The sequence below is a fragment of the Carettochelys insculpta genome, chromosome 6, assembly GCF_033958435.1.
Source record: "Carettochelys insculpta isolate YL-2023 chromosome 6, ASM3395843v1, whole genome shotgun sequence".
Classification (NCBI taxonomy): domain Eukaryota; kingdom Metazoa; phylum Chordata; order Testudines; family Carettochelyidae; genus Carettochelys; species Carettochelys insculpta.
This window is the reverse complement of record NC_134142.1, coordinates 64,787,831-64,815,163: the sequence shown is the minus strand read 5'-3', so window position 1 is coordinate 64,815,163 and position 27,333 is coordinate 64,787,831. Positions and strand designations below refer to the sequence as shown.

The 27,333-nt window shown below is 46.0% G+C and overlaps 1 protein-coding gene across 1 annotated transcript in view; it reads right to left on the bottom strand.

The window, feature by feature from the left end:
* HEATR4 (HEAT repeat containing 4) overlaps nt 1-26,573 on the bottom strand; it is a 44,959-nt gene extending 18,386 nt beyond the window's left edge. Inside the window, exons 1-12 of the mRNA XM_074997107.1 lie at nt 25,618-26,573; nt 23,667-23,854; nt 20,554-20,697; nt 19,284-19,484; nt 18,447-18,590; nt 17,149-17,337; nt 10,928-11,088; nt 9,311-9,415; nt 7,306-7,424; nt 5,195-5,375; nt 3,999-4,068; nt 936-1,125 (exon numbers count right to left, since the gene is read on the bottom strand). Of these exons, the coding sequence (XP_074853208.1) occupies nt 936-1,125; nt 3,999-4,068; nt 5,195-5,375; nt 7,306-7,424; nt 9,311-9,415; nt 10,928-11,088; nt 17,149-17,337; nt 18,447-18,590; nt 19,284-19,484; nt 20,554-20,697; nt 23,667-23,854; nt 25,618-26,558 (2,633 nt within the window). The 5' untranslated portion in view covers nt 26,559-26,573. The remainder of the gene's footprint in view (nt 1-935; nt 1,126-3,998; nt 4,069-5,194; nt 5,376-7,305; nt 7,425-9,310; nt 9,416-10,927; nt 11,089-17,148; nt 17,338-18,446; nt 18,591-19,283; nt 19,485-20,553; nt 20,698-23,666; nt 23,855-25,617) is intronic.
* Between the last annotated feature and the right edge of the window lie 760 nt (nt 26,574-27,333).

The following is a 27,333-nucleotide window of genomic DNA, read 5'->3' as shown; positions in this document are numbered from 1 at the left end:
GTCACCATATGATTTACCAGCTCTCCCAAACAATCAGCAAGGACTTTGTACATCATAGTTCAAAAATCATGGAATTGGGATATTTATATTCTGACTCCCTTGAGAAGTTACGTTCAACGGGAAAGTCTGCCCAGTCCTTCCTAACTTAAGGTATTTCTACACTACCAGGAAGATCAACCCAGTTAGAGTTGATCTTCCAGAGTTTGATTTTACGTGCCTGGTAGCAATGCGCACAATCAAACCCTCTGGGGTCAGCAGTCAACTCTTGTACTCCTTGATATCATGAGGACTAAGGGAGGTCGAGGGGAGAGTTTATCCCATTGACCTCCCTCTGTGTAGATGGCCAGGTGAATTGATTGCAGATAAGTCAATTCTAGCTACACAATTTCCGTAGCTAGAATTGCATATCTGCAACCAACTTAACTCCCTAGTGTAGACTGAGACTTAGGCATTCAACACAAGCGTGGAGAGGGCTGGAAAAGCTGAGTGAGAGGAGAGATTAATGCTGATACCCATGGAACTGTTTTCGGAAATCTCAGTTGATATTGATTTGAAGAGCTCCCTGTAGTGGGTGCAGGGTGTTGGAATAGTGGTGTGACAGAATACTTGTCTCCTTTCATCTTCCCAATCCTAGTTGGCAAACATCAGCTGCTTTGAAAGGTAGATGTTTGGAGACGGGAGGAGAAGGATTAATGCGTGGGTGACCAAATTAATTATCTTAAAGGGTTTCTAAAGACTATATATTGTACCATCCCAGCTACTTTGTGGGCATGTAGTGTTTTATTAGGTAAGAAAGCATCCCTTAGAAAGAAGGTGGGTACATTGCACATTCTCAGAAGTCTGGGGAATATCCACTGACAACACCATAACAAAAGAGGTTTGTTTTTTGTTTTTTTGCCTTGATCATGTTTTCCTTTTGGAGCCTAGCTACTTACTCTCTGACCATTTCATCTGGCTCCAGAATCAAGCGCTCCATTAAGATGGCCCGAACGCTTTCATCCTTCAGCTGGAGGGTGACGATGCTACGACAGGCCTCCCTTCGTACTCTCGGTTTTTCCTCATGGTGAAGAGCCCAAAGGAGATGATGTTTCAGCTGAGGGGTCACATCACCTATTTGGCCCAGCGCTGACAGAAAAGGAGAAAACAGGAGTGCTTTTCTTTGTTAGAATTTTTTATGCAGGTTTGTTTGTGTTAACTGATGTGCTTCTTTCTGTTTATAGGGATTCCAAAGGCCACTCTTTGATTTAGAATTCGATTTAGTGCATCTGGTAGGAACATGTTAAATCGAACTCGGAGGGTGCCCCAATCGATGCTGGTACTCCTGCTCCTCACAAGGAGCAAGAGAAGTAGATAGGAGTGTTTGCTCCCGTCAACTTCCCATAGTGGAGACTGTGCGGAACCTCAAATTAAGGTATGTCAACTCTAGCTTCACAATTAACAGAGCCGGAGTTGTGTATCCTACTTTGACCTTCCTTTTCAGTGTAGACCTAGCCTTAGGAACGCAGATTTTAGAAACCGCCAGCAAGTCACTAATATCTCGTGCTACAGACAAAGTTTTAAAAAAAGCCCTCCAAATGCTTTGTCAATTGTGCATGTTGTTTGAGAGAGGGCAAGAGGTAGAGTCTCTTTGCTACTCTTTGTATCACTCAGCTTACCTCCTCAAGTACGGAAACTGATTACACCTGTTTTAGCCTTTTTATACCCTTCTACAGATACTGTCACATCATACCATTATTCTATTCTTTTTAGAAATCTAGTCATGGTTTGATTTGTTCACTTCTTACAGCATCAAAATCTATAAGAGGGTGGTGAAAGTAACATTTGAAATGTGTACTACATATGTTGCTTTCTAATTTTATTGAGTGACTCCATATTGGGGAAGAAGCCCTAATAAAGTAGTACAGGATGTAAATAATAGGCTGCAGAAATACTAAAAGATGAGATGTTTGGGGACATGTAAATATACCACTTTGATATCGAGTATAGTAGGCAAAAGGCTCAGCACCCTCAGTGCCTAAAAACTGCATTTAATGAAACTATAACAGCATAGCTGTGTTAGGTATTCTCCAGAAAGGAAGGATTGCCCAGTAGTTAGGACACTAGCTGGAGATTTGGGTTCAATTACTTGCTCTGCAACAGACTGTGTGTGTAACTTTGGGCAAGTCAGTTAGCCTCTCCCTGTCTGTGTTTTGAGGATTAATACATTCAATACAGTGAGGCACATGAGGCAGTATGGTAAGTAGGGTCACTACCTAGGGGACACAGCTGTACATGTCCTGGTAACTGCAAGCCTATGGAGAAACCTGAAGTTACCCTGGAACTGTTTGCTCTGGTTTGAAGGACTGTACATTTTTTTTCCCTCGCAACTTTACATGCTAGTGGGCCCACATAAAGAAGGGACTCTGTTTCAGCCTGGAAATACAAGTTTTCTTGCAGGAACTGCTACTGCTCTTGTCTCTCTTGTCCTGTCAGCTGCCATTGCCCCAGGATGATGTGTGTTTGACAGCTAGACTTAGAGAATCTGCTGCTTTGAAAATTAATTTAATTTACACAAAAATGTAAAGTTGGTGAACACAGCTTGTATCCAACTCTAGTGACCTGCAGCAAATCCAGTCTGCACCAGAAATCTCAAATGTGTGTGGATCATCATGGCCAAAGGATTGGGTGAAATCTGTGAACTAGGCTGAGACAAAGGAAGGGTGCTTTTATTCTTCAGCTGTAGCTCTTTGAACCTCCAGCATTAGTAAGGAGCCTGATGGTGCAAAACAATTGGATGATTTGGAGGCAGACACCTCAATAGAGGGAGGTGAGATACTAACTCTTCAAAATGTTTCCTTCGTCCTTACAATATCACCTTTGTGTTGCCTGGGTTCAGCTTCAGCCAGCAGCCTTTTAGGCAGGAACTCAGATAATTGGGGCTATTTGTGTCAAAGTAAAGCAGATGTAAAGCAGAGTTCTCTCTGTGTACTGTTGGCATTTGAGATATGAGACAATAGATCCTTGTGCTCCCCCCATTCCCCTGCTGGCTTCACGTAATGATGAAAAAATAGGAGAGGATAGATAGAGATATAGAGAATAGAACTTTGAGGAATCCCACAGGTGACCATTCACCTTTTTTCACAAACAATTGTCCCTCACTATTTTCTGGGAGGTGTCTGGAACAATGGGAAGCCACATATGCTCTCTTTGTCTGTTTTCTCATCTATCAAATGGAGGTAGTACTTGCCTTAAGTTTGCAAGACGTAATGAGAGGATGTTGTGTGCATTGAGGATCTGAGCCTTGAGCTAAAGGTATTTAAGCTATTAACTTCCATTGATTTCAGTTGAAGTCAGGAGCCTAAATACCATTGAAGATCTAGGACAAACTGCCTCAGAGGAAAGCTGAGATAGAAGTATGAAGGATATTGTCATTCAGATGAATTTTTTAGATCAGTGCTTTCTGGCCATGGCACATCCAGAGTCTAGAATTCTCAGCCTGCAATAATCCTCAAGTCAATGTTTTTTTAAAAACCAAAATAGATCTACCCAAGTCGTCTTGTGATGTTCTAAACCACTTAAAAACTTTCACAGAAGGGAGAGAGGGAGGATGCAAAGCAAATTTGCTGCACTGGACCCTAATTCCAAAATGTGGTTAATAAAGAATTTGGGGACTTCAATGGACTGAAGTTTGGGGTACCACTGTGCCCCTTTTGCCAATCCACCAGTGAAGGAGCTTTTTCTACTGTATGGAATCCATGAACGTAGTTACATTTAAAATGTTAACAGCTATGATTTTCTGGCCATGTAGCAGAGGTTCAGAATTTATAAACTTTGTTAGACTAGTATTCTAGTTCAAAGAGGCTGCTGTAGTATTTATATTCTCAATAGATTTTCTGTCCACATGTGCCAGATTTTGAAATCTTAAATATAATTTAAGAAGTGAAAATATTAGAACATTCACAAACAAACAAACAAAAATCTTATTAAGGCAATGGGTCTTCAGCAACCAACTGCAATACCTCTGATGGCAAAAGCCTTGATTTTCCAATGGGGGTCAGTCTGCATCATCTTAAAAAGGCATGTTAGCACCTGAGGTGGAAAGATCCAACTGTTAACAGATAATATCATCATATTTTATTATTTATATAGGACATATGAACATGTGATATTATGCAGAGTGTAACCCACACCAAATATAAACAAAGAGCAAATAGGCTAATGGTACACATGAGTACAGTACAGGACAGAATACACACATGGTCCTATACAGGTTAGGGATTGTGACTTGCAGAGAAAAGACAGAAGATCCCTCTAAAGAGGCTGTATTGTATGGGCACATCAGGTTTGTGTTCGTGAGAGATGGCAAGCAGTGTGCCCTCATGAATGTTTTAAAAAGGTACAGGAAATGACTTAGTCCAATGAGCTCCCATGGTCCTCCACATGAGACACTGCCATAGCTAACAAATTATATGGGCTTGAGGCGCTCAGGCACCATGAATATTCAAGCCTGGGGATCCAGCACCAGCAATGTTAACTGCAACACAACTGGAGTATGACTCTAATGAATTCCTGGAGCAGCACAGCCTTTATCTATCTGGTTAGTGTTAGAATTACCAGTCTGGTTATTTTTCCCTTTTTTTAAATTTGCAACTGAAGGCCATCACCTGCATTTGATTTTAGAGCAAGGCACACACATACTCTACTAAGAGTCTCTCTTCCAGGTTTATGCTTCTGGTTCTAACCAGGACTGCAGAAGTGAATGCAACCCTGAAAAAAATTATCATTCAAAAAAGTTCATCAACATTTTCCAAGCCTTATAGAAGAACAACTTGATTAACATTCTGGGTGAAGTTTTGTATGGGTGAGGTGGGAGAAAGCAGTTTTGTTTTGTTTTGTTTTTTTTTACAATTGTCTTGTCCTTTAGATCTCTTTTATGTACTGGTGAGCAGATTCCCAGCATGCAATATTTTGGGGAGATGTGTTTTTATTTCTTACTCCACATGAGAAGAAATATTCAAAACACACAATAATTTAAGTCTTTAACATGATCAGTCCCTGTCATCTGGTTAGTTAGAAACAATCAAAAGTGAGTGGTGCATATAAGTACATCCTGCCTAGAACAAGAGACACACAAATTAGAATTGGCACAAATAAAGGAAACACTCTCTTTTTCTTTTGTGTTCAGGAGCTTTTATCAGCATAAACCACCACTTACCATCTCATCTTTGATCCTGAGTGCTCCAGCTGTAATGCAAGCTTCCCTTCGGACTGCAACAAAGTCATTGGAGAAGCACTGAAGGAAGCCCGGAAGCAACTTCGCTGTCATAAGGCGTAGCCAGGCAATCAATGAGAGAGCTTCCACCTTCATCCGGCAATCTCCTCTGTTCAGCTTCACCCTGAAAGCACAAAAGGAGTTCTGAATAAACGCTTGCTGGGGAGTGGGCGGGGGGGGATCTGCATGGTCTAGACAGATGGACACAAAGATGGGAGGAAGATACTGACTAGGCAAAGCCCCTGAGACTTATGACCTCTCTACTTGGTTCCTCTCCTGTTCACTGCCCATTTTTTTTAAAAGGCTCAGTCCTTTAGTCCCACTGTAATGAGTCTCAGCACCCTGGTAGCCACTCTGTGTAACAGACCTATATTAAACACCTCACATAGGTCCAGGCCTGTAGCAGCCTTCATAGAATCCTAGGGCTTGAAGAGACCTCAGGAGGTCATCAGGTCCAGCCCCTCTGCCCAAAGCAGAACCAATCCCAACTAAATCATTCCAGCCAGGACTTTGTCAAGCCAAGACTTAAAAACCCCTACAAGTGGAGATTCCAGATGAGCATTGGTTATGCTCAGTGTGAACATTCATAGTTTCCTTACTTCAGGGAAGTGTCTCCTCTAAGAGTAGGAGATCTGCTTGTAAATACTTAACAGATATATTGATGTATAAGCTAACCCACATACAAACTGGACAGAGCCCATCATTCTGTAATCTAGAAACTAACAAAACTGAACAATATATGTAAGTGGTTCCACAAAATTTGCCCCTAATTCCTGTCTCTTTTCAGCTGCTGACTCATGACTTTTCTGGCTTTCAATATTGCCTGAGGTCTCAAACTTTTCTGTTCGGACACTGAATTAGTCATTCCACAACTTGGTAATCACATAATTCTCTTGTGGTTATCTAGTGGGTTGGTAAATGGATTAATTTTAATAGATCTACGGTACTGGGTCCTACCCCTAGGCTGAACCCATGTTAGTGGGTTTAAATTTAAATATAAATATCTGATGCATAAGTATAGCAAACGCTTTGCCATGAGGGTTTCTAGATGATATCAAGAACAGATGTACACATGCAAAGCATTGTCTTGCCATTATTATGGCTGTAATTGTAAATAAGGAAGTCCACAAATCTCCTACCAGAACAATGATTTAAATGAAGAAAAACAAAACTTATTTGAATTAAGGACCTGAGCAACACTGAGTAAATCTTCAGGTACAATATGTATTTGAAAGCAAAGTTACTGTCATAAATTAGAATTACAGAATACACCATAATTCCATAATGCTGTACTATCTCAGTGAGTGGGCTGTTGCCAATCTAGTGTCTAAAAGGTTCAGAAAAGGACAACTAAAATGATTAGGGGTTTGGAACAGGTCCCAAATGACGATAGATCAAAGAGACTAGGACTTTTCATCCTAGAAAAGAGGAGAATAAGAGGGGATATGACAGAGGTACATAAAATCATGAGTGGTGTGGCGAAAGTGAACAAGGAAAAATTATTTACTTGTTCCCATAATATCTGAACTAGAGGACACCAAATGAAATTAATGGGCAGCAGCTTTGAAACAAGTAAAAGGAAATTCTTCTTCACACAGCACACAGTCAACCTGTGGAACTCCTTGTCAGAGAAGGCTGAGAAGGGTAGGACTATAACAGGGTTTAAAAAAAGAGCTAGATAAATTAATGGAGGTTAGGTCCATTAATGGCTGTTAGCCAAGATAGGTAAGGAATAGTGTCCCTAACCTCTGTTTGTCAGAGGCTGGAGATGGATGGCAGGAGAGATTGCTTGAACATTACCTGTTTCGTCCACTCCCTCTGGGGCACACGGCATTGGCCACTGTCGGCAGACAGGATACTGGGCTGGATGGACCTTTGGTCTGACCCATATGGCTGTTCTTATGTTCTTAACTAAGTACCACCTTTTAGCAAAGACAATACTAGTGCAGACATTGCTGGATAGGGCTTCATGGATTACAAAAGTGAACACAACACTTGGGTGATCAACGTACTGATATCCACTTCACCATAGCATAGAGGTGGTTAACTCTCACCTGAGCTGGTCATGGACTTCTTTCCCAAGCTTCATATGCCCTAGGGCCATGGCAGCTGCCTGACGCACTTCTGAGTTCCAATCATTCCACATCAGTTGTGCAAGTTTGTTCTTCAGGTCCTATGCACAAGATCATCACCAGGGCTGAGGCTGACTCATTACAGCATTAATCAACCATTGGCTTTGATTGCAAAGACACTAATTTAGGATGGGATTTTAAAACACTCTTGGCATGGGCTTAATTCTGCTATCATTGAAGTAAACAGTGGAACTCATATTGGCCTAACTGTTCTCATTCTAGCCAGTGGGAATCTTACCCTTGATTTCAGTGGAAGTTAAATTAAGCCAACATTGAATACTTTAGAAATCTTACCCTTACAGCAGGGACAAGCCAACTTTTTATGTCAGGCCCCACTTTTTGTTCCTGCAATTAGCAGGGCCCCACCAACCCAAATAATGTAATCCAAACCAACAGAAACTTTGGTTATGTTCATATGACAAAAAAACCCTTCTGGCATGTGTATTAAAATAAGTAGGTAGACTGTAAAAACGCTGTTAATCGGTACATAAATATGAATACAGACATAAGAACAATAACATATTTCAACATTTTTCATAACATGGATGCGCCTGAGACCCAGCAGCTGATTGTGCTGCACCCTCCTTATGAAATTTCATGCCCCCATGGGGGACTGCCCAACACTTTACACACCCTTGTCTTAAGGTGTAGCCCTAAGCATGTAGTAATGTCCAAGTGCATCCAGCTTCATACCGGCTAAGAACCCAAGTGCTAAACTTGAAACTCAGTTGTACAAGGCAGTGAATGTCCAGTTCTTACTGACATCAGTGGGCACTCATCACCCTGCAGGTCTCACGTTTGCATTAAAGTGATTGTATCAAAATAAAATCCCAGTATTTCTTAGCACTTGCATTTATTTTGATTGATAACTAGAAACTGCTGGTTAAGTTCTACCATAAAAATAACCCTCTGCAGTTGATTAGTCTTGTTCTCAATTAGGCAGGGAGAATGGGACTGTGGACACATTTTGTTTACCAATTCTGAAACCTGTGCATATCCCGTAAGTCCCTAGGCATTGGATAAAAGACTCAATAGCACGTTGACTAAGCTCCTGAAAATAGACTGTATACATATACAGTAAAATTCCTTTAATCCAGCCTTTGATGGTCTGGAAATCCTGGTGGTCCAGCATCTTGCAAAAATAGTCCCATTTATGAAGATAATCCAGCAAAATTTGATGGTCCAGCATACAGAAGTCCCTCGAGATATGTGTACCTCCAAATTCGCATGAACTGGGGACTTGGGTGGTGGGTTGGGGCTGTGGGAGGGGGGCAGGAGGTTTAAGCCTGGGGTGGGTTAGGTGGGTGCAGGGGGGGCCAGGGGTTGAGTTGAGCCTGGGCATGCAGCGGGTGGTGAAGCTGAGAAGCGCGGGGTTGAAGAAGCTGCAGGAGCATGGGGTAGAGAAGAAGCTGGAGAAGTGCTGGGGTGGTGAGCCACAATGGGGGTGGGGTTTGAACTAGGGTGTGGGGTTTGAACTGGGGTGCTTGGGGTGGGGTGGTGCAGGGTAGTGAAGAATCTGCAAAGCACGGGGTGAAGAAGGTGCAGGACCGTGGGGTAGAAAAGAAGCTGGGGACAAGCAGGAGTGGTGAGCCACAGCTGGGCATGAGTGTGGTGAGCTGCAACGGGTAGGGAGGTTGAACTAGTGTGTGGGGATTATGGTGACATCCAATAGTCCATAAAATTTGGTAATCCAGCACTTGTATTCAATGAATTGCATAAAATACAATAATGGCTGGATGTATTATCCTGGTGTCTAAAGAGCCCTTGTCATGGGGCTAGGTGCAGTACAGACCTAGATCTCTACTCCATTGTGCTAATGCAGTAATCAAGTGCAGAACTGCGAAGCCTTTCTTATGCAATTAGTCCCAAGTTGGAGGAAAAAGCATCAGCTTCACTTTTTGGGAGGTTGTGTTGAGGCAAGACTCACCTGGCTTACACACCCACGGATCCGAGAGAGAGCCCTGCAGGCCAAAATCCGGTCTCGCCACTGACAGCTGTTCAGTTTGGCTGCCAGTAGTGAATAAACCAAGCTCTAGAAGAGGAAGAAGTTGCTTACAAAGAGTGCAGGGTTAAACAAGTGCAGTACGAACTGGCATAATTAGATGATCACAAAGAAAGAGCTCAGGCTCAGAAGGGTCCAAGGCTGCCTGTACTATTTTATAGAAATGTTGCCTTATTCTATTTTGCCTAAAATGGTGGAAAAGCCCTTGGCTAGCCAGAGCAGGGAGGTTTTTATGATACACTGTATAGGAAAATTACCTAATTAAAAAAAAATGAAACCATCAGGACAGACAAGAAGAGGATTTTGGTTTCTTTAGAAGGACAAAAGAGGGTTAGAACTCTGTTAGAATCTCTTTTCTTGTAGAGGAAGCATCATGTCCCCCACAGACAACCTGGGGGAAGGAAATGATGAATCTTTGTAGCTTTTAGGGCCTATGAAATGAAAGCAGCAAAAAAGTTTGCTGTGGGAAGTGACAGATGGATAAACACCAAGAATGGATTTTCAGTTTGATTTACTTTGATTTTATTTTTACTATATTTTCCTACCCAATAATAAATTGTGTTAAATGAAGAAGCAAGAGACACGTGTTCCAGCTTGCAAATGACTGAGGGTATGTTCTGCACTGCACAACTCTTGCACCAGTGTGTAGCTGCCTGCCACAGTGAAAAGCAGGCTCCATCCACACTATGGTGTGTAGCTATGCATCAATGTACACACAAACTGCAGGGAGGCAGCAGGGAAAGGCTCAGCACCATGGAGCTGTCAGACCCTTTCCTCACTGCTGAAGTCTGTCACTGTGGCAGAGAAAGACTCCAGCAGCTCCTTGGGTGGAGAGACTCTAGAAGTGGAGAGGCAGCAGGACACTACATTGCTAAAAATATCAGTGTAGACAGGGGCACTGCTTGAGCAAGTAGACAGCTCCGTGGGCAGTGCTCACTGTAAGCTGTGCACTTGTGCAATCCTTCAGGCAAGATTCAAATGTCTTCCAGCTGATTAGCAGAGACACCATAGCTAGGTTTTTTGTTTCTTCTGATAGTGCACATTTGCATATGCCTCAGTGCACATAAAAATTTATTCCACACGCGGATGGGAAAATCCACACATGGATGGAAAAATTTAGCGGGTACATTGCCTGCAGCATGCATATCCAGGAGCTTACCAACAAGAGTCCAGATGCGTCTTTAATTGCCTGGACTCTGCATCACCATCCACACTGCTATTTATACTCACTCTTAGGGAGGGCATGCAGTGTACATAGTTTCCACACCACTGAAAAGAGCATGCTGTGCAGCCATACCCTGGGAAGACCTGAGCTAGAGCTTTGAATAAAGTAAGAAATAAAGCATAGCAGGACAGACTCTGCCCAGTCATTTCTTGCAGAGGTTCAGGACAAGGAGTTAAGTGTGCACAGGTCTTGTGCAGGAGCTCTGCATGGGGTGAATTTCACCCAGGGAGACCGCCAGAAGGTAGGGTCGATCCTAGCCATGCAACTCCTTCCTCTCTTTCTGTGTGGTGTCTTGCCTCCTCAGTGATGGTACCTACTGAGCTTTCACTTAGCTGAGTTAATAGAAGACACGCCTGCTCCTCCGTGGTATCGTCGCTCTTATCAAACATCTGGGAAAGGATTTTCTTTACCACAGGGAAAGTGACAGTGCCCTCCAATGCCAGGCACTGTGCTGCTGCCCAGCTATCTGCAGAATTGCCTGCCAGCAATGAGAAAGAGAGAGGAAGTTACTATACAACAGGATACATGATGTCCGTGCTCTTGCCATAGTGCTTCATTTAACACTGTACCTCTCAAAGCACTCAGAGTTCAATCCCCAGCACTAATGCTCCAAACTGCCTTGTTCAAGGCAAAGCCCCAGGCTCTTACCATCCATGTCCTGCAGAGTTGGCAAGTAAGTTCTTGAAGAGGGTGGAAATATCTTCTGCCACTCAACCATGACCCCCCCGAGCAACTCTGCTGTGCTCCCATGGGAAATATGCCCCATGGAGTACAGTAAAATGAGGCCTCAGGTGACGTGAAGTGTTACCGGTTAGACTTGGAAGAAGTTGCAGTGTGGGAGAATTGTGTGGGATCCTTTGTGACCCTGTTTCTGATGTGAAAGCTCACAGTAGGAGAGAGGGAAGGAGGGAACAATGCCACACAGTGTAAGTCTTGCCTTCCAGGAATGACATCCTCATCCTTAGGGTCCAGTCAGGACCAATCTTGAATAAATCCTTGTTACTAAATTTTGTTGCAAATGACAAATCCAGTAGTAGATCACACACTAAGTTTTCCATCAATTTCAGGGGATAAACAGCATGAATGTTTACTGCAAGGAGATTCCTAACTACTCTGCTCAGCACCAGGAAGGAGTGTTTAATGATTGTACTAGGGAAATGATAGCCAGGATTTCCCATTTCTACTGCTGACTCTGCCAGTAACTTCCTTTGGTCCCTCATACAAGATGATTAAATTATATGTCTCTGTTTACTCTTAAATTAAATAGGACTGATACTTACAAACCTCAGAGGGGTACTGTGAATGGTAGTTCATTAATGTTTGTAAAGCATTGGGAGATCTTATGATTAAAGATACTAATTAAATGCACAGATTGGGCTAAATCTTTTAACGCATCAGGGATTGCTGCCACCGTTCATTCAAAATAAATGTAAAGAAGTCATTTAAACCTGGTAACTAAAACAATAGCAGTAGCAACCAAAGCACACGCACATGGAGACACTAAGTGGAAGATGAATCATGTAACCCAATGGTTTTAAAATGCAAGGATGGGGCTTTGATTGGTGGAACTGGGTAAGAGAGACTCAAGACAAACTGAAATAAGACAGACTAGGAGGCTGCTTCTACACATGCGCAATCTTCCAGAAGACCTGTGCCTTCTTCTGGAAGATCCACAGAGCATCTACACCTGCAAGACGCTCTTCTGGAAGGAATCCAGAAAAATGCACCGCATCTTCAGGATTCTGTACTACACTGCGGAATCAGGAAGAGCAACTTCTTCCTGAAGAATGTTCCAGAAGAAGCATGCGTAGGCACTTACAGACTGCTTCTTCCGGAAGAAGAAATCCGCTGTGGTGGTGGCATGCCAGAGAGTGGAGATGCTCCAGGTGATGCCAGCGTAGCTCTATGGTCTCTGGGTCCTGTGGCTTATAAAGCTGCAAGGACCCAGAGACTCTGTGGCAGGAAGCAGAGAATGTGGAAGGTGTCAGCACCTGTAGGGCTGCTTGCCACACTCCACCAAGCCCCTGCATCGCCCACCGAGCCCCAAGCCGGCCAGATGGCCAGCACCCCGCACCACCCGGGGAGCCCCAGGAACCTGGATGAGGGCAGCTAGGACCCTGATCAGGCTCCCAAATGGAGGACCTCCTCTTGCACAGAGCCAGAGCTCCAGGACCTCCTGGGGCTCTGGCGTGATGAGGAGGTCCTCTGCGACACCACTGAGCACCGAAGGAATACCCCCACGTTCATGTACCTCGCCCAGGGCCTGGCTGCCCAAGGGCAACCCTCCCAGACACCTGAGCAAGTCTGATGTAAAGTTAAGGAGCTGCACCAGGGATACACATGGGCCTGAGACAGCGCCTGCAGATCCAGCCATGCCCCAGCCAGCTGCCACTTCTACCGGAGCTGCGGGACCTCCTGGCTGCAGAAGATGCCTCACCACCCTGCATCACCATGGAGACAGCTGCAACCGAGCCCCCTGCTGCACCAGAGCGGGAGGAGGGCCCTGCCACCATGGATGCCCTGTCCAGCAGGGAATCGTCCAGCAGCCAAGCCCCCTCCAGTCAGGCATCACCCAACCTGTTCAAGGCCACCTCATGGAAGTGCACACCGCAGCAAATTCCCGAGGCCGGGGGGGGGCACACCTAGGCCCCACTGCGATGCCCCAGCCCCAGATGGCCCATTCCAGGTCGGGCCCAGGGCCATGGCCATGCCTGTGGATGACGTCCGTCTCCCTCCTCCATGGAGAGCCCCCTGAGCACGCCGAAGGCCCCTTGGGTGGCACTGCTGTGGCCAGCCCATCCACTCCCCAGGCAGGGATCCCGCCATGACCGAGCCCCCCACAGCTTACCAGCCCATTCCGGGGCGGGGGCAGAACCACCACAGATAATGCCACTGGCCTGGCACTATGCCCCAGGGGCCAGCATGGTGAGCACGCAGGGGCCCATACAGTGGCATCCCCTGGGACACAGCTGTCCCGTGCATCCGGGGTGGGGGTAGCCACTCAGGGGGGCCAGGGTTATGGCACCCATGGTCCGGGTGTAGCACTGACCTCCCTTTCCTCCACATCCTCTGTCTTACAGTGGCACCATCCAAGGGACGGGCAAGCTGGATGAGGAGCCCAGGGCCTGCCAGCCCCATCCAGGCCAGAGAACCCAGCAGCCAGGCCCGGACCAGCTGCAGTTCCCACAGCACGGCGACCACAGATCCAACTAACTAGACGACGGGGCCGTGAGGCCGAGTCTGCGGCCTACACAGCCACCCTCTGCCACCAGAACACCCTGGTGGAGAGGCAGCTGGCCCTCAACAAGGCCGAATTGAACTGGTGGCAGGACACATCGGGGGAGGTGGTGTGGATGCTCTGCACAATGTATGGGGCCCTGCCTGGCCGACCAGCCCCCAGCTGCCCCTGCCCCCACTGCCCCCCCTGCTGCTCCTGTCCCCCCAGCCCATGACCCCAAGGCCCTGGCCGCCCTACTGCCCTGGGCCTGCCCACAGCTGCCGTCAGGGACCTTGCGGCCAGACTCGTGGCCATGGTGGGCTGCGTGAAGGGTCCCCCCAAGACGCAATCCACCGGGGCACGAATGTTCCAGCCTCCATCTGGCGGAAAAGGACGGAGTTCCGCAGGATGCATGTCGCGTGCCCTGTTCAGCCAGCTCACGCAAATGTCCATGAACCTCCCCCACGTGTCCACCACCTCCTGGAGCACGATTGAGTGGTACCCCTTGTGGTTCACGTAGTGGCCGCCGCTGTGGTCCAGGGCCCTGATGGGGATGTGCATGTCATCAATCGCCCAATGCGCTGGGGAAACCCGACCTCCACGAAGCCCTTTACAAGCACATCCAGGTCCCCAGTGAGCATGAGCTGCCGCACCAGCAGTCGTTGATGGCTCTCCCGACTTGCAGGGGAATGAGAGCGGGCGCACTCTTGGGAACGCGCAGGTGTATCCCTGCCCTCTTCCCCATCCCTACCTACTGGGCCCTCCCACCCTCCCTGGGGCACCCCTCCGGCAGCATGCGTGTGTTATCCCCCCTGGCTATGACTACCCACCCCCAGTCTGGCCCCCACCCTCGCCAGCCCTCAGGGGTCCCCTGTGCCATTTGTCCCTTCCCCCCTAGGCTGGGGCAGGGCCCAGCGCAGGGCTTACCTCTAGCATGACAGCCCCAACAGTGGAAGTATCCACCCCAAACTGCTGCCCAATGGACTGGTAGCTGTCCAGGGTGGACGGTTTCCATATAGCAATGGCTATGCAATTCTCCATGGAGAGGGCCAGCCTCATCCAGGTGTCCCTGCATCGGACCTCAGGGGATTCTGCAGCCAGCTTTCATTGCCCCACTCCCCCATGATGACCTTGTCCCACCAGTTGGTGCTGGTGGCATGGGTTCAGATGTGCTGGACAGCCTGGGGGGAGTCCAGCAGGGGCAGTGTGGGGTCGGGACCCATGGGCCTCGGTCTCCATTGCCACAAGAGGCCGAGAAGGGTGGCCAGGAAGACGGGCAGCCTGAGGGTCAGAGCAACCTTGCTGGCCTGCAGCTGCTGGGGGTCCATGCCTGCTGGTTGGGCCATGCAGGACAGACCTGGGTCTGCCTTGATGCAAGCAGCACAGGAGGCCTCAGCCGCTCATGCAGGGAGGGGCTGTTTGGATGGGGCCCTTTAAAGGGCCACATGGCCAGCAGCCCCAGAACAGCTCTCCGGCCATGTGACCCCATTCATCTCATTTCCTGCCCTGTTCTTCCAGAGGAGCACCAGTGCATGTGTAGACATGCTTTTCCAGAAGCAGGGGTGGCTCTTTTGAGCTGCGTTTAGCATGTGGATGCAATCTTCTGGAAGATAATCCTCTGGAAGCTGTCTTCTGGAGGATCATCTTCTGGAATATTGTGCATGTATAGAAGCGGCTGGAGAGATAAGGAGAGTATAGACAAGCATAATGTATGACCCTGGAAGAAGCCAGAGTGGAGGCTCCCAGGTCTGGGTAAAGAAGCTGTTTCCTTTAGTTTTGGCTTCCATATGTGTTTGGAGAAGCAGGACCTTGTTGGGGTTGGTCCTGCTTTGAGTTGGGGGTTGGTCTAGACGAGGGGTGTCCAACCTTTTTTCATTGGGGGCCACAGGGCAATTTTTTTACATGTTCCGGGGGCCAAACACAAAATAGTCCCAAACTGCCACCCCCATCCCGCACAGCACCAAACCACTACCATCCCTGACACCAGGCTTAAACCCCCCCACCTGCATCCCCAAGCCACCCCAGGTATAAACAGACACACCCCCACAGCCCCAAGCCACCCCCAGACTTAACACACATACACACACCCCCTCAGCCAGGCACGTTACACGCCACCCCCGGTGAGTCACCAGAGCTGCCGCCGGAGCCATGTCACCCAAGCCCTGGGACCCACGCCACAGAATCATAGAATCATAGAACACTAGGACTGGAAGGAACCTCGAGAGGCCATCGAGTCCAGCCCCCTGCCCCAATGGCAGGACCAAGTACTATCTAAACCATTCCTGATAGACATCTATCTAACCTGTTCTTAAATATCTCCAGCGATGGAGATTCCACAACCTCCATTGGCAATTTATTCCACTGTTTGACCGCCCTGACAGTTAGGAACTTTTTCCTAATGTCCAACCTAAGCCTCCCTTGCTGAAGTTTAAGCCCGTTGCCTCTTGTTCTATCCTCAGAGGCCAAGGAGAACAAGTTCTCTCCTTCCTCCTTATGACTCCCTTTTAGATATCTGAAAACCGCTATCATGTCTCCCCTCAATCTTCTCTTTTCCAAACTAAAAAGCCCAATTCTTTCAACCTTTTTTCACAGGTCACATTCTCTAGACCTTTAATCATTCTTGTTGCTCTTTTCTGGACCCTCTCTAGTTTCTCCACATCTTTTTTGAACTGCGGTGCCCAGAACTGGACACAATACTTCAACTGAGGCTTAACCAGCGCAGAGTAGAGTGGAAGAATGACTTCTTGTGTCTTGTTCACAACACACCTGTTAATGCATCCCAGAATCATCTGCTCATAGGAATAAGGGGACTTTGAAGTACCCGGGGTCCTTTCGAAAAGGAGCCCCATCTGGACGAGCCGCATCAATTTCTAAGTGCCGCGGCCGCCTGCATGCTAATGAGGCGCTGAATATGTATTTCAGCGCTTCATTAGTAAACTTCGAAATGGCCATTTCCATGGCCATTTCGAAGTTTTTGGTTAGTGTAGACATGGCCTCTGTGTGTGTGTGTGTGTGGAAGCACTGGTGGTTTAGCACCTTACACTATCTTGTGAAGGTTACCAATTCCAGTCCCAGGTTCCTGGGTGTTGGCAGAGCCTATAATGTTCAGAGATAGTGCACTCCAAACTGGGGCAGGCTCCTTTCCCTTGCTTTCCAGTGACCCACTCTGCTACTAAACTGAATGGCTCTGGCTGGCTCTGGAGGGAGCTCTACCTATTCTTCTCAGGCTGAAGGGTGTAGCCACCAAGCAGGGATTTTGAACATGATAAAGGTGTAGGAGAAAAATAATGAACAAAGTGAAGCAGCCGTAAAGCCACATACCATGTTCCAGAGCATCCTTCATGATCATTCGTGCTTCATCATTCCACAACCCTATGGTGTAATGGCACACAGCAGATGCCATTCTCACATGGACGTTCTCATCCCTCAGAGTTTTTCTAAGCAAAGGCTGTAGTTCCACAGGCACATCCTCAATAACTGAGGCCTTTTCAATGCCATGTAGTCCAACAACTGCAGAAATAAGAAGCTCTGAGTAAGACAGCAGCGTCTCTGTTTTTCTCTTTACTATCCATACAGAAACAGCAACATATTTTCCATGCATTTGCCATTTGGAGCGTTCAATTAAATGTTCAGTTTATAAATGTACTGTAGTAACAATACTCTGCCCTTTTCAAACACTCCATTCACTCCAGTAATGAATTCAGCCTCACAATTTATGGCACATAGCAAGGTTTGCTCACCCCCATTTTAAAGACAGACACACAGGCAAAGAGAGGACATGTAACTTGCCCAAGAACACATCAATTTGTTTTGGGAATAAAGGAATTTTGAAGTCTGGGGTTTATTTCAAAGCACCCGTGTGTACATGGCCAGTCTGCGTTTCAAAAGCAGCACTTTCAAAGCACTGCAGGCTGTCATTATGCTAATGAGGCACTGAACATTCACATCAGCACCCCATTAACCAGTTCCTAGCTGTGTCATTTACATGCCGCTTTCAAAAGGGAGGGGCGTGCGTAGACATGTCCAATAAGATTGATCAAACAATTTGGTTTTAGGGTACTTAATACAGGTCACGTAGGAGATGGCTTTAAAAGACTAGAGCCAAATGGAGCTTTCTTTTTGCCTGTCAGTGATGTCATAACACTGCTTGCAATACTATCTAGTAAGCTCAGGGCTCAGGCCATTTCCCCTTGTTTTCATTCATACGTTGTATCGCAGAACAATATGATCTATCACATTAACAGAATCAGAGAGGTAGCCATGTTAGTCTGTATCTTCAAAACCAACAAGAAGTCCTGTGGCACCTTATAGACTAACAGATATTTTGGAGCATAAGCTTTCGTGGGCAAAGACCCACTTCATCAGATGCATCACACCTCAGTTATTCAGGATATGCCTGTGGAACTACAGCCTTTGCTTAGAAAACTCTGAGGGATGAGAACGTCCATGTGAGACTGGCATCTGCTCTGTGCCATTACACCATAGGCATCTGATGAAGCGGGTCTTTGCCCACAAAAGCTTATGCTCCAAAATATCTGCTAGTCTATAAGGTGCCACAGGACTTCTTCTTGTTCACATTAACAGTGTAAGTCAACTGTGTTGAATTAGGCTTCTCCCACCTGACTCCTGGCTGTCACTGCCCAGTCTGCGTCGCTCCAGCACTGCGGTGGCACAGGTTATTAGAGCTGTGACACGACTGACATCATGTATACCTGTGAGAGCTCTCATTAAGCCTTCAATAGTTGCATTCTGCCACCGGGGATCTGAGCAATAAGAAGGAAGAAGACAGAAGAAAATGTGTTTTGATAAGAAAGAACTGGAATCTTTGATATATCTACCAAGTGTAAATAAGCTCCATGTCTGGATTCATTTTAAACTGGACAAATCACTGGAAAATCTACAAGAGAAAACAATAGAGGATGAACCTCTCTAATCTGAAACTCTCTCATCTGGCAAACTCTGTAATCTGCCATGACTTTAGTCAGCCATGTGACCACTTATCATGGGCATGGCCAAGTTTCCTGTGGTTCTGTAAAGTTTGTTTCCAGACACCAGTTCTGGCTCTCAGTGTTCTGTACTGTTGTGTAGCTGTAGTTTACCCCAAATGTCTTCTAAGAGCCCAGTAAGCAGTGGAAGTGTTGGAAATGCCACTAGACAAAATGACCTCCTGTTGTCTGGCAAATCCTCTCATCCAGCACTGTTCAGGTCCTAAGGGTGGCGGACAAGAAAGGTTCAACCTGCACTATGCTGAGGGGACAGGACTACATAACCTCTTAGAATCATATATATATATATATATTTGTTTTTTTTGCTAAAGATCTATGAATAGGAAAGAGTTTTAGAGAGGTGATCAAAGAGTGCCACTTCCCCTTGCACGAGTCACCAAGCAGACTAATGTTTACCTACAGCCATTGCAGACCGGAAAGACCGGAATTTCAAAAGGCGGATCTACTCACTCAGCTTCCAGGCATGCTTCCACTGCTCCAGCATAGTTCTGAGGATACGTGCATGCTGAGGCAGGACTCCTTTAGGCTCCTTGTGTTTCTCTCTCACTCTCCTGACCTTTGCAGGACTGGACTCCTGGCCCCTTTGTGCAAAGTCATCAGCAAGGGTAGGCAGAGCAGTCCAACGGAAGGCTCCTCTCACAGGCCTCCGAGCTACTTAGGCAACATTATCAGAAACAGATTTGCAGCAGACCACTTTATCCCTTACCCGAAATGATCAGGTAAGAAAGACCACAAATCTCAATGCTTTTGGAACAAATTGTAAAATCCCCTCCTTGTACCTAATCTTTTCTCACTAGCCCTGCTGACATTAAAACAAAACAAAAAAGCCCTTACAGAATGAAGGTTGGGGGATGACAGAAAGAGGGAGTGTGTTCACATCAGTAAATCTGGAAGGGGAAAAGACAAGAATCTAAACAGATGGATAGAGAGATATAAAAGTAGCACGCAGGATACTTTAACACAGGGAATATGGGGATGGATGAAGACTTGGGAGCTGTTTCCTCTGAGCAGAACTAACAGCGATATCTCAGAGAGTGTATTATTGAATAGCCCAGAAGACTTAAGCCTCCATACACTCACAGAGCAGGTACAGCACAAATCAAAGCAGAGGAAGGAATACTCCTGTGATTAGAGGGGTGTTTCCTTTGTCCCCATGAAAACTTGTCCATATTTGGCCATGTTACAAGCCCCAAAAATACTAGATGCACATATTCAGTAGCACTTCTTCAAAAATTGTCCTTAACTTTCTGAACATTCCTATTGCACTCTGTGTGCTCCCAGGCCCCATTAAGCCTCCTGTATTATTCTTGAGGAACTTCAAAACATTATCACCCTCCAAATAAGACAATCAGTGGTGTTCTTCAAAAATCACATGGAGTTGGGAAGTCTAACCTAAAGCAGGAGTACTCATCATCTTTCAAACCTTGACTCCACAGTCAGCGCCTCTCAACTACTAGTACTCAGATGTGCCCTAGAATCCTAGGCCTTAGCTGCCCTGGATCTTAGATGGATATACCAAAAAAGTCACCATATTGCTTTATGCAGTACTACTTAGGAGGACTTGGTCACAAGTAACCAAGCAACTCTACTTCCATAGAAAGCCACAGACAAGAAATGAGAAAGATTTCCCCTTTACAATCTCTTTATAAGTCATGATCTATTTGTAAGAAGCTGTGCTCTAAAGTACTCAGTGTCCCCCAGCCTGGAACAGGTCTCTTACCTGTCCCTTTCTGTGACTTGAAACTCCAGTGTTCTGGAGGTCTTGGGAAGTGCTGCTGGAGGTGTTTATAGTACTCATCATGATTTTCCATGATAAAGCGATCCTTTCCTCTCTCATCCACCTGATGGACAATCTTGACTGTCCCTAAACATGCATGGGAACAAATAATTTACACAGTAGGACTTCACTGTCTACCACTGCCAGGCTTTGTAGATTAGAAACACATACCAAGAGAGGGATAAATCCATTATTTCCCCCAGGACTTTTGAGAATGCTCTGGAACAGTTGCTGCTGCTGGGAGTGCCCTCATAATGCAGCCCAGGGCAGGTTGCTAGTGTCAGCTATAATGTAGCTGTGGCTTTAGAAGGGATAGGTCTATTTTAGCAAAGACTTTGACCAGAATGTTAACTTCACAGCAAAGCCAGTCCGGAGGTCAATTAACGTGGGGTCACTCCTGACATAGGATCTCTCTCCTGCAACACATAACTAGTAGGAAGAATATTTTGGACAGACGTCTGGTTAGATTGATGGTGTCCCTTTAACAACTTGCTACCTCAAAGACTTAGTTACTTGTTGAATCATTTAAAATGCATACAAGGAACAAACAAACATCCAAACAAACTTGGCTGTTCAAATTCACCCCAGCTGCCAAATGCTAGAATACCTGGGAATAAAAGATTATCTGGACTCTTTATATTTATGATCCTCCAACTTATCCCATCAACTAAAGACCAAGAAAATTGACAGACCTGTCATTGTATCCTACAAAAGTCATCTGTGGGACCAATGATTTCCAGAGTCAAGGACCCCCTCATGGTGCAATGAGTTTTTCATGTGCAGCAGCAAACAGGCAGGCTGCAGCATTCTGCACTAAGTTTTTTGAACAGGCTTAGGCTCTGGGTCCGCATAGAGCACACTGCATTATGAGGCACTAGTCCTTTGAAACTAAGACTGTGTCTACAGTACGAGATAAATTCAAATTTAAGGCAGCTTGCTCGATATTACCACGTCGCTGTTTTCACTGTAAATACCATTAGCTCAATTTAGGGAACACTAATATTGATATCATAGCCTCGTTGGTACTTTCTGGGTGTAGCATCAAGTTCAAATTTAAAGGCATGATTAAAGGCCAGTGTGGAAGCACCACATCTTAAAATCGAATTTATTAGCCTTCAGAGGTGTCCTGTATGTATCCCACAATGCCTCTCAGTGCTCTGCTCTGTCCGCTTCTACCTCCACTGCTCTTCAGCTGGCAGGAATTAGGTAACAGGGAAGACAGTGAATTTCAATCAGGAAGCCCTTGGCTGTGAGGTCATGTTCGTACAAGAAGCTGAGAAATGTCTTTGTCTCTTTGCTATTACTGTTGTGAGAGCATCTACCCATTACAAATAGCCCCAGCACAGAGTTCGTGGTTCTGTCTCTATCTCTGCTAACTGAGCACTTGGTATTTTATTCAGTGCTGCCTGGTGCCAGCCACTGCCCCACATGGCAGCTAGGCTGTTGGGGGGGATTGTGCTTTAATGAGAGGCCAAGAAACTTCTTCTCAGTGGTTTACATTTGTGCAGGCCCCCCACACCCTACAGGTGCCATGCATTCAGGGTCTTTCCCACACCTAACCACATCATGTGGCTAGCCCCCGACCCAATAAAACGATGTGCCTGACATTCAGTGTGGACCATGCTTCCAGGCAGCACCATGTCCTGGCTTGTGCATGTTGAGGGCTCCAAGGGCAGGAAAGATTTTTGGGGGCTTGCCGCCACCATGGGGACTGCTTCAACTGGGCCCCCGCCCCCACCAAAAATATTCAGGGGTCTTGCTGCCGCTGGAGAGAAGTCTCCCCTGGAAGTCTCCCCCAGCAGCTAAGATTTTTGGGGGCTGCTGGCAGGGGGACTGCTTCGACTGGCCCCCAACCTCCATCAAAAATATTTGCAGGGGCTTGCTGCCACCGTGGGTGGGCGGGGAGTCTCCCCTGGAGGCTACAAATTGTAGGGCCTGGATGCCGCCCGGGGACAATGATTCAAGTGGCCCTCGAACCACAGACTCCACATTCCACTGCCAAAAAAGATTTTCAGGGACCATATCAACTGGCCATTCAACCTCCCAAATATCAAACTACCCCACAATGGCAATGAAATTTGGTGAGCCCTGTCCCCCATCCTCCATGTTGGCAATGTCTGTGTAGTGAAGAGGGAAGCCAAAAATCTTTTTGCTAGCCTTTTCTATCATCTTTCTTCTAACTTTGGACCCCTTCACTCAGGGAAGAGTGAGTAGAGGGCCAGATGAAAAGACAGACTGCATACAGAAGCTTTGTAATGAACTGGGAAGTCCAAAACCCTCCCTTACCTTTTTTCAAAACCTTTACTAATCAACTCTTTCTTCAAGCTTTGCATGTACTATTTTCAGGGATCAGATGTACTCAAGGAAACGGGGACAGTTGAGAAGACTCAGACACCTGCTGCTTTTTATAAAATCTTTGATAATTCAGTTACAGCTACAGTTTTAAGAAGCAATTCAGTTATAGAAGAAAGATTTCTGTTAATTTGGTGATCTTTGTTGATGACCTACTTTTCCATCTTTTCACCTTACCATGGGAGGGGAATGATGGCAATGAAATGTGGGAAGATGATGTCAAAAACCCACAACCACTTACAGGGCATTTTTTTGCATGCTGCACTAGCAAAAATACCCAGAATACTATGGGGACGAGGGCACTGTGGTTCCCTCACATAGGTTCCCACAATGCACAGCCCCAACAGCTGATGTTTGCCAACTGAGTGTGGCAGCAATAAGTTACCTTTGTGATGAGCACATGGGGAGGTGAAGATACTCAAATTCAAGTTTATAAAAATCCAGCGTTACAAAATCAATAGTAATAAATTCAAATTATCTCATAGCATAGACATAGCCTAAAAGTGTTAATGGAGTTAAATCAAGAAATTGCTACAACTTTCACAACAGTTACCCATATTTTTAGTACATAACCCTTGATTCAAAGGCACTAATTCTGCAATTAAGGGCTGCCTCCTGTGTACTCAGGCTTAGCCAGATCATCCATCCATCACATAAAACCATGCAAAGGAATTCATAGGAGGTTCAGCTGAAGTTCACATTACCAAAGTAGAGCTCCTGCTCAAAGGTGTTCTTAGTAGCGTAGGAATATTTCCCAACACGGGAGTTCAATTGTTCCCAGTTCTTCAAAGGAGATGTTGGTTTAAGACACTTCTTTCCTTTTACGTGAGCTGTACTGTTGGTACCAACTGGGTCATCTGTCCTAAGCACCCTCGGACAGTAAGCAGGTATCCTGATAGAAAAGAAACATGCTGGTAGCCTAACACTGGCTTATAGGGAGAACAGTTAGGAGGAAAGGGGACAGTCTGTGTAAGAGTGCTCTTCTGCTGTATTAACCAAAAATTAAAATTTAAGATCTATCTTATGCTGTTCTAAAAATATTAACTTGTTGCTTTTATAATTCTCACAAACTCAAACAGCGCTTGGGCATATTGTGTTACTTTAGTCATTATCTATCTCATCTTGGTACTATAAACAATAAAATAAGGAGACAGGGGAAAGGGAAGAATAGGGTTACCCTGACAATGAAAAATGTGGGTATTAGCTCAGCTTGGTAAGGTTTACTACAGAGGTCAGTTAACCTGTGGCTCTGGAGCCACAGCTGGCTCTTTAAGGAGCCACTTGAAGCTCCAGGCACTGCCACCGCAGACTCCTCTTGCAGCTCTGGAGGCTGCTGCCGCTTAAACAAAAAAACTAAATTCCGTTGCCCACTGTTAAACCAACTAAATTTAGTGTTTTTGCTTATGTGGCAACAGCCTCCAGAGTCACTGAGAAGTCAGCTGCAGCAGGGAGCCCTGGAGAAGAGAGCTGGGGCAGGGAGCCCCAGAAGAGAAAGCTGGCAGGGCAGGAAGCTGCCCACACTGCATGTGGGGGAAGCGCTAAGCCTACAGGAGAGTTGGGGAGAGTTGCCAGAGCAGCGCAGCCATGCTGAGAAGGAAGCAGCGGGTGGGGAGTGAAGGCAGCAGCCACGGAGGAGCAGCATCATCTGAGGCAGGTTAATCCTTGAGATGTAGGGTGGAGCAGTTGGGTCTGATTGGGGTTAAACCCAGAAGGGGGGGGTCATTTGGGGCTGAGAGGGGTTAAACCTGGGGATGGGGGGGTAAAGCTTGGGGATGGGGGGTGGATTTGGGTGCTGAGGCAAGTAAAGCCTGGAGATGGGGGTAACAACTTTATAACTGGTACAAACCAATTGTTGTAGCAAACCAATGGGTGCACACTGTTCTTAAAACCGGGGTGACAAAAAGCATGGTTTGACATTATTTATTAAGGACTGTCTCGCATTCACATGCATTGCGGCTCTCCAAGTATAACTTTTGTAACTGAATTTGAAAAAATGGCTCTTCTCACTATTTCGGTTGCAGACCTCTGGTTTAGTAGACCTGTCTGTGAATTTCCCAGTGAAGCATTTTTCTGTCAAATAATGCACATTTAGCAAAACATTTCTGCGTGACTATCAATTCTGACAAAACTTTCACAGAAATCTGCCTGTTTCCCTCCAGCTAGTACACCCCCCTTATTCCTGGATAGTCCAACTGAATGACAATTAGGCAGCCTGGGCTCAGAGGGCTCCTGGCTCTGTAGCACCCTGCCTGGTGGCTGCCAGACCCACAGAAATCCCAGGGCTCAGTACTCCCTTGCTTATGGACAGCCCACCAGGCAGACAGCTGAGGATCTGGGAAGCCATGAGAGTCTTGGCTGCTGAGCTCTCAGGCACCTCAGCTGCTCACATGGTAGGCTGCCACAGAGCCTGGAGAGCCAGGAAAACATATTTGTTTCAGAAACATCAATACATCCCTGTTGTAGTGTTTCTGAAATAAAACAAAATGCACCTCCATTTCCTCAAAGAATTTCTTGGTTTGGGATTTTCAAAGCATTTTTTCAAAACTTCAAGACATTTTTCTTCAGAACTGGGAATGCATTTGCCGCTCAAGTCTAAGCCAAAAGAGGGAATTGCATATACTGCATTATTATGCCTCTTGAAGGAGTTTGTCTCACCTGTAATAAACTGGAAGCAGCGTCTCTGGTTTCTTCTCCACGTGGCTCTGAGGACTGACTTCCACAGCATCTTCTTCTGCTTGAATTGTATCCAATAATCTCAACTCACTTTCAGAAGAGATTTCATCCCTGATTCTGCTCCAGTCAAACTCCTGTTTCTTGAAGCCATGGACATTCCCCTGAATCCAACCACCCCAGACAGTCTGCTGATTTACAATCCACTGAGCTGTGGACCTGCTCAGCTTCTCTAACAGCATTTGTTCCCATCCCTGGGCCTTGCTCTCTGATTCTTGGATGTTATCCGTGGATACTCTCTTTGTCTGTCTTCTGGCCATGGAGGATGATACCATTTCATAGGGTTCTGTCAGGAATGTCTCTGAGGCAGGAGATTCACAAGGACTAGAAGGAGGAATAGGTGGCAGGGAGGACTCTTTGAGTGAGCTGCCCGGTTTGCCCCTCTGCAGTCTCTTTTCCATGGGGACTTCAACTGCGGTGTCCTTAGGTGAGGAAAAATGCAGTTTCATATGGTGAGGTGGTTGCTTCAAAGGACAAAGCTTGTGTGTTGTTTGCTTTACTATCTTAGCAGAGGGATCTTTCCTTTTTGAGTTTTGGATGATGTCAGAAGCATCGTAGAGACCCTTGAAATCATACTCTTTATAGGACAAGCTCTGCAACCCTCTGTGTTTCACAACTTCCTGGGAGAACCTCAGGTCTGTGGCTATCTTCAATAAGTACTTTTTCTGGGGGTGCCTACAGTGCTGCCTGGAAAGGCAAAAGTTTTTCAAGGGCGTAGAGGCCTTTGTAGTCTGTGAGCTTGCAGTGGAGTCACTGCGCAACACCAATTGCCTGGCTGGGTCATTGCAGTCCTCAGAGACTGTGACCTTCAGGTGAGCCTCAAGAGGGAATGGGTTATTGCTGTTGTAAAAGGCTGATATTTTCATCCTGCCAGCATTGATAAAAACTCCGCAGTGCTACTGTTGACAAAGCCCTTTAAAACATAAGGATCAATTTGAAGAGCTATGTTAATACATCAGCATCTCATGGATCTCCAAGGCATTGCTGGAATCTATCAAAAATAGTGAATATTACAAAGAAGAAGGCCACCCAGTTTATCCCATTTCATTGTGCAATAAGGAGGGCTCCATCATAGCAACTTCCCCTGTTGCTAGTTGAAACATCTTTTAACATTTAAGATGTATTCAGTTTGTATTTCTAGAAGACAGACTTCCCTAGCACCAGCTGGTGTGAAGCTGATTTGACATGGGAATAGGACAGCAGGTCAGAAAAGGAGCAAACAGAGCTGGTATTAATTCCTCAGTCAGGTAACAGTTCAGCAAAGCAATGAAGTACATATTTAAACTTCACTGGAAAGAGACTTGAGCACATGCTTAAGGGCTCTGTTGAACTAGAGCTTACATTTCTGTAAATGATATAGGAAGGACAAAGGAGAAAAAGAAGAGAGAATGGGATAAAGAGCATGTGAGAGAGGAAAAGGAAATAAGCAAAGATCCGCTCTCTTTCCCATTAGTTTGTCATCTTAACTCTTTGCCTGTGGTGGGAAAAGGCAGCATCAGAGCACAAGCAGTTGAGATTCACACTATGCCCCTACCATCCTGCCCTGCTGGGGAAAAGCATCTGTCTAGGAGTGAAAAAGAATAGTTTAATTTACATTATTCATTTAGTCCTGTCATATTTCAGTGACCTTCTTCCTGTTCC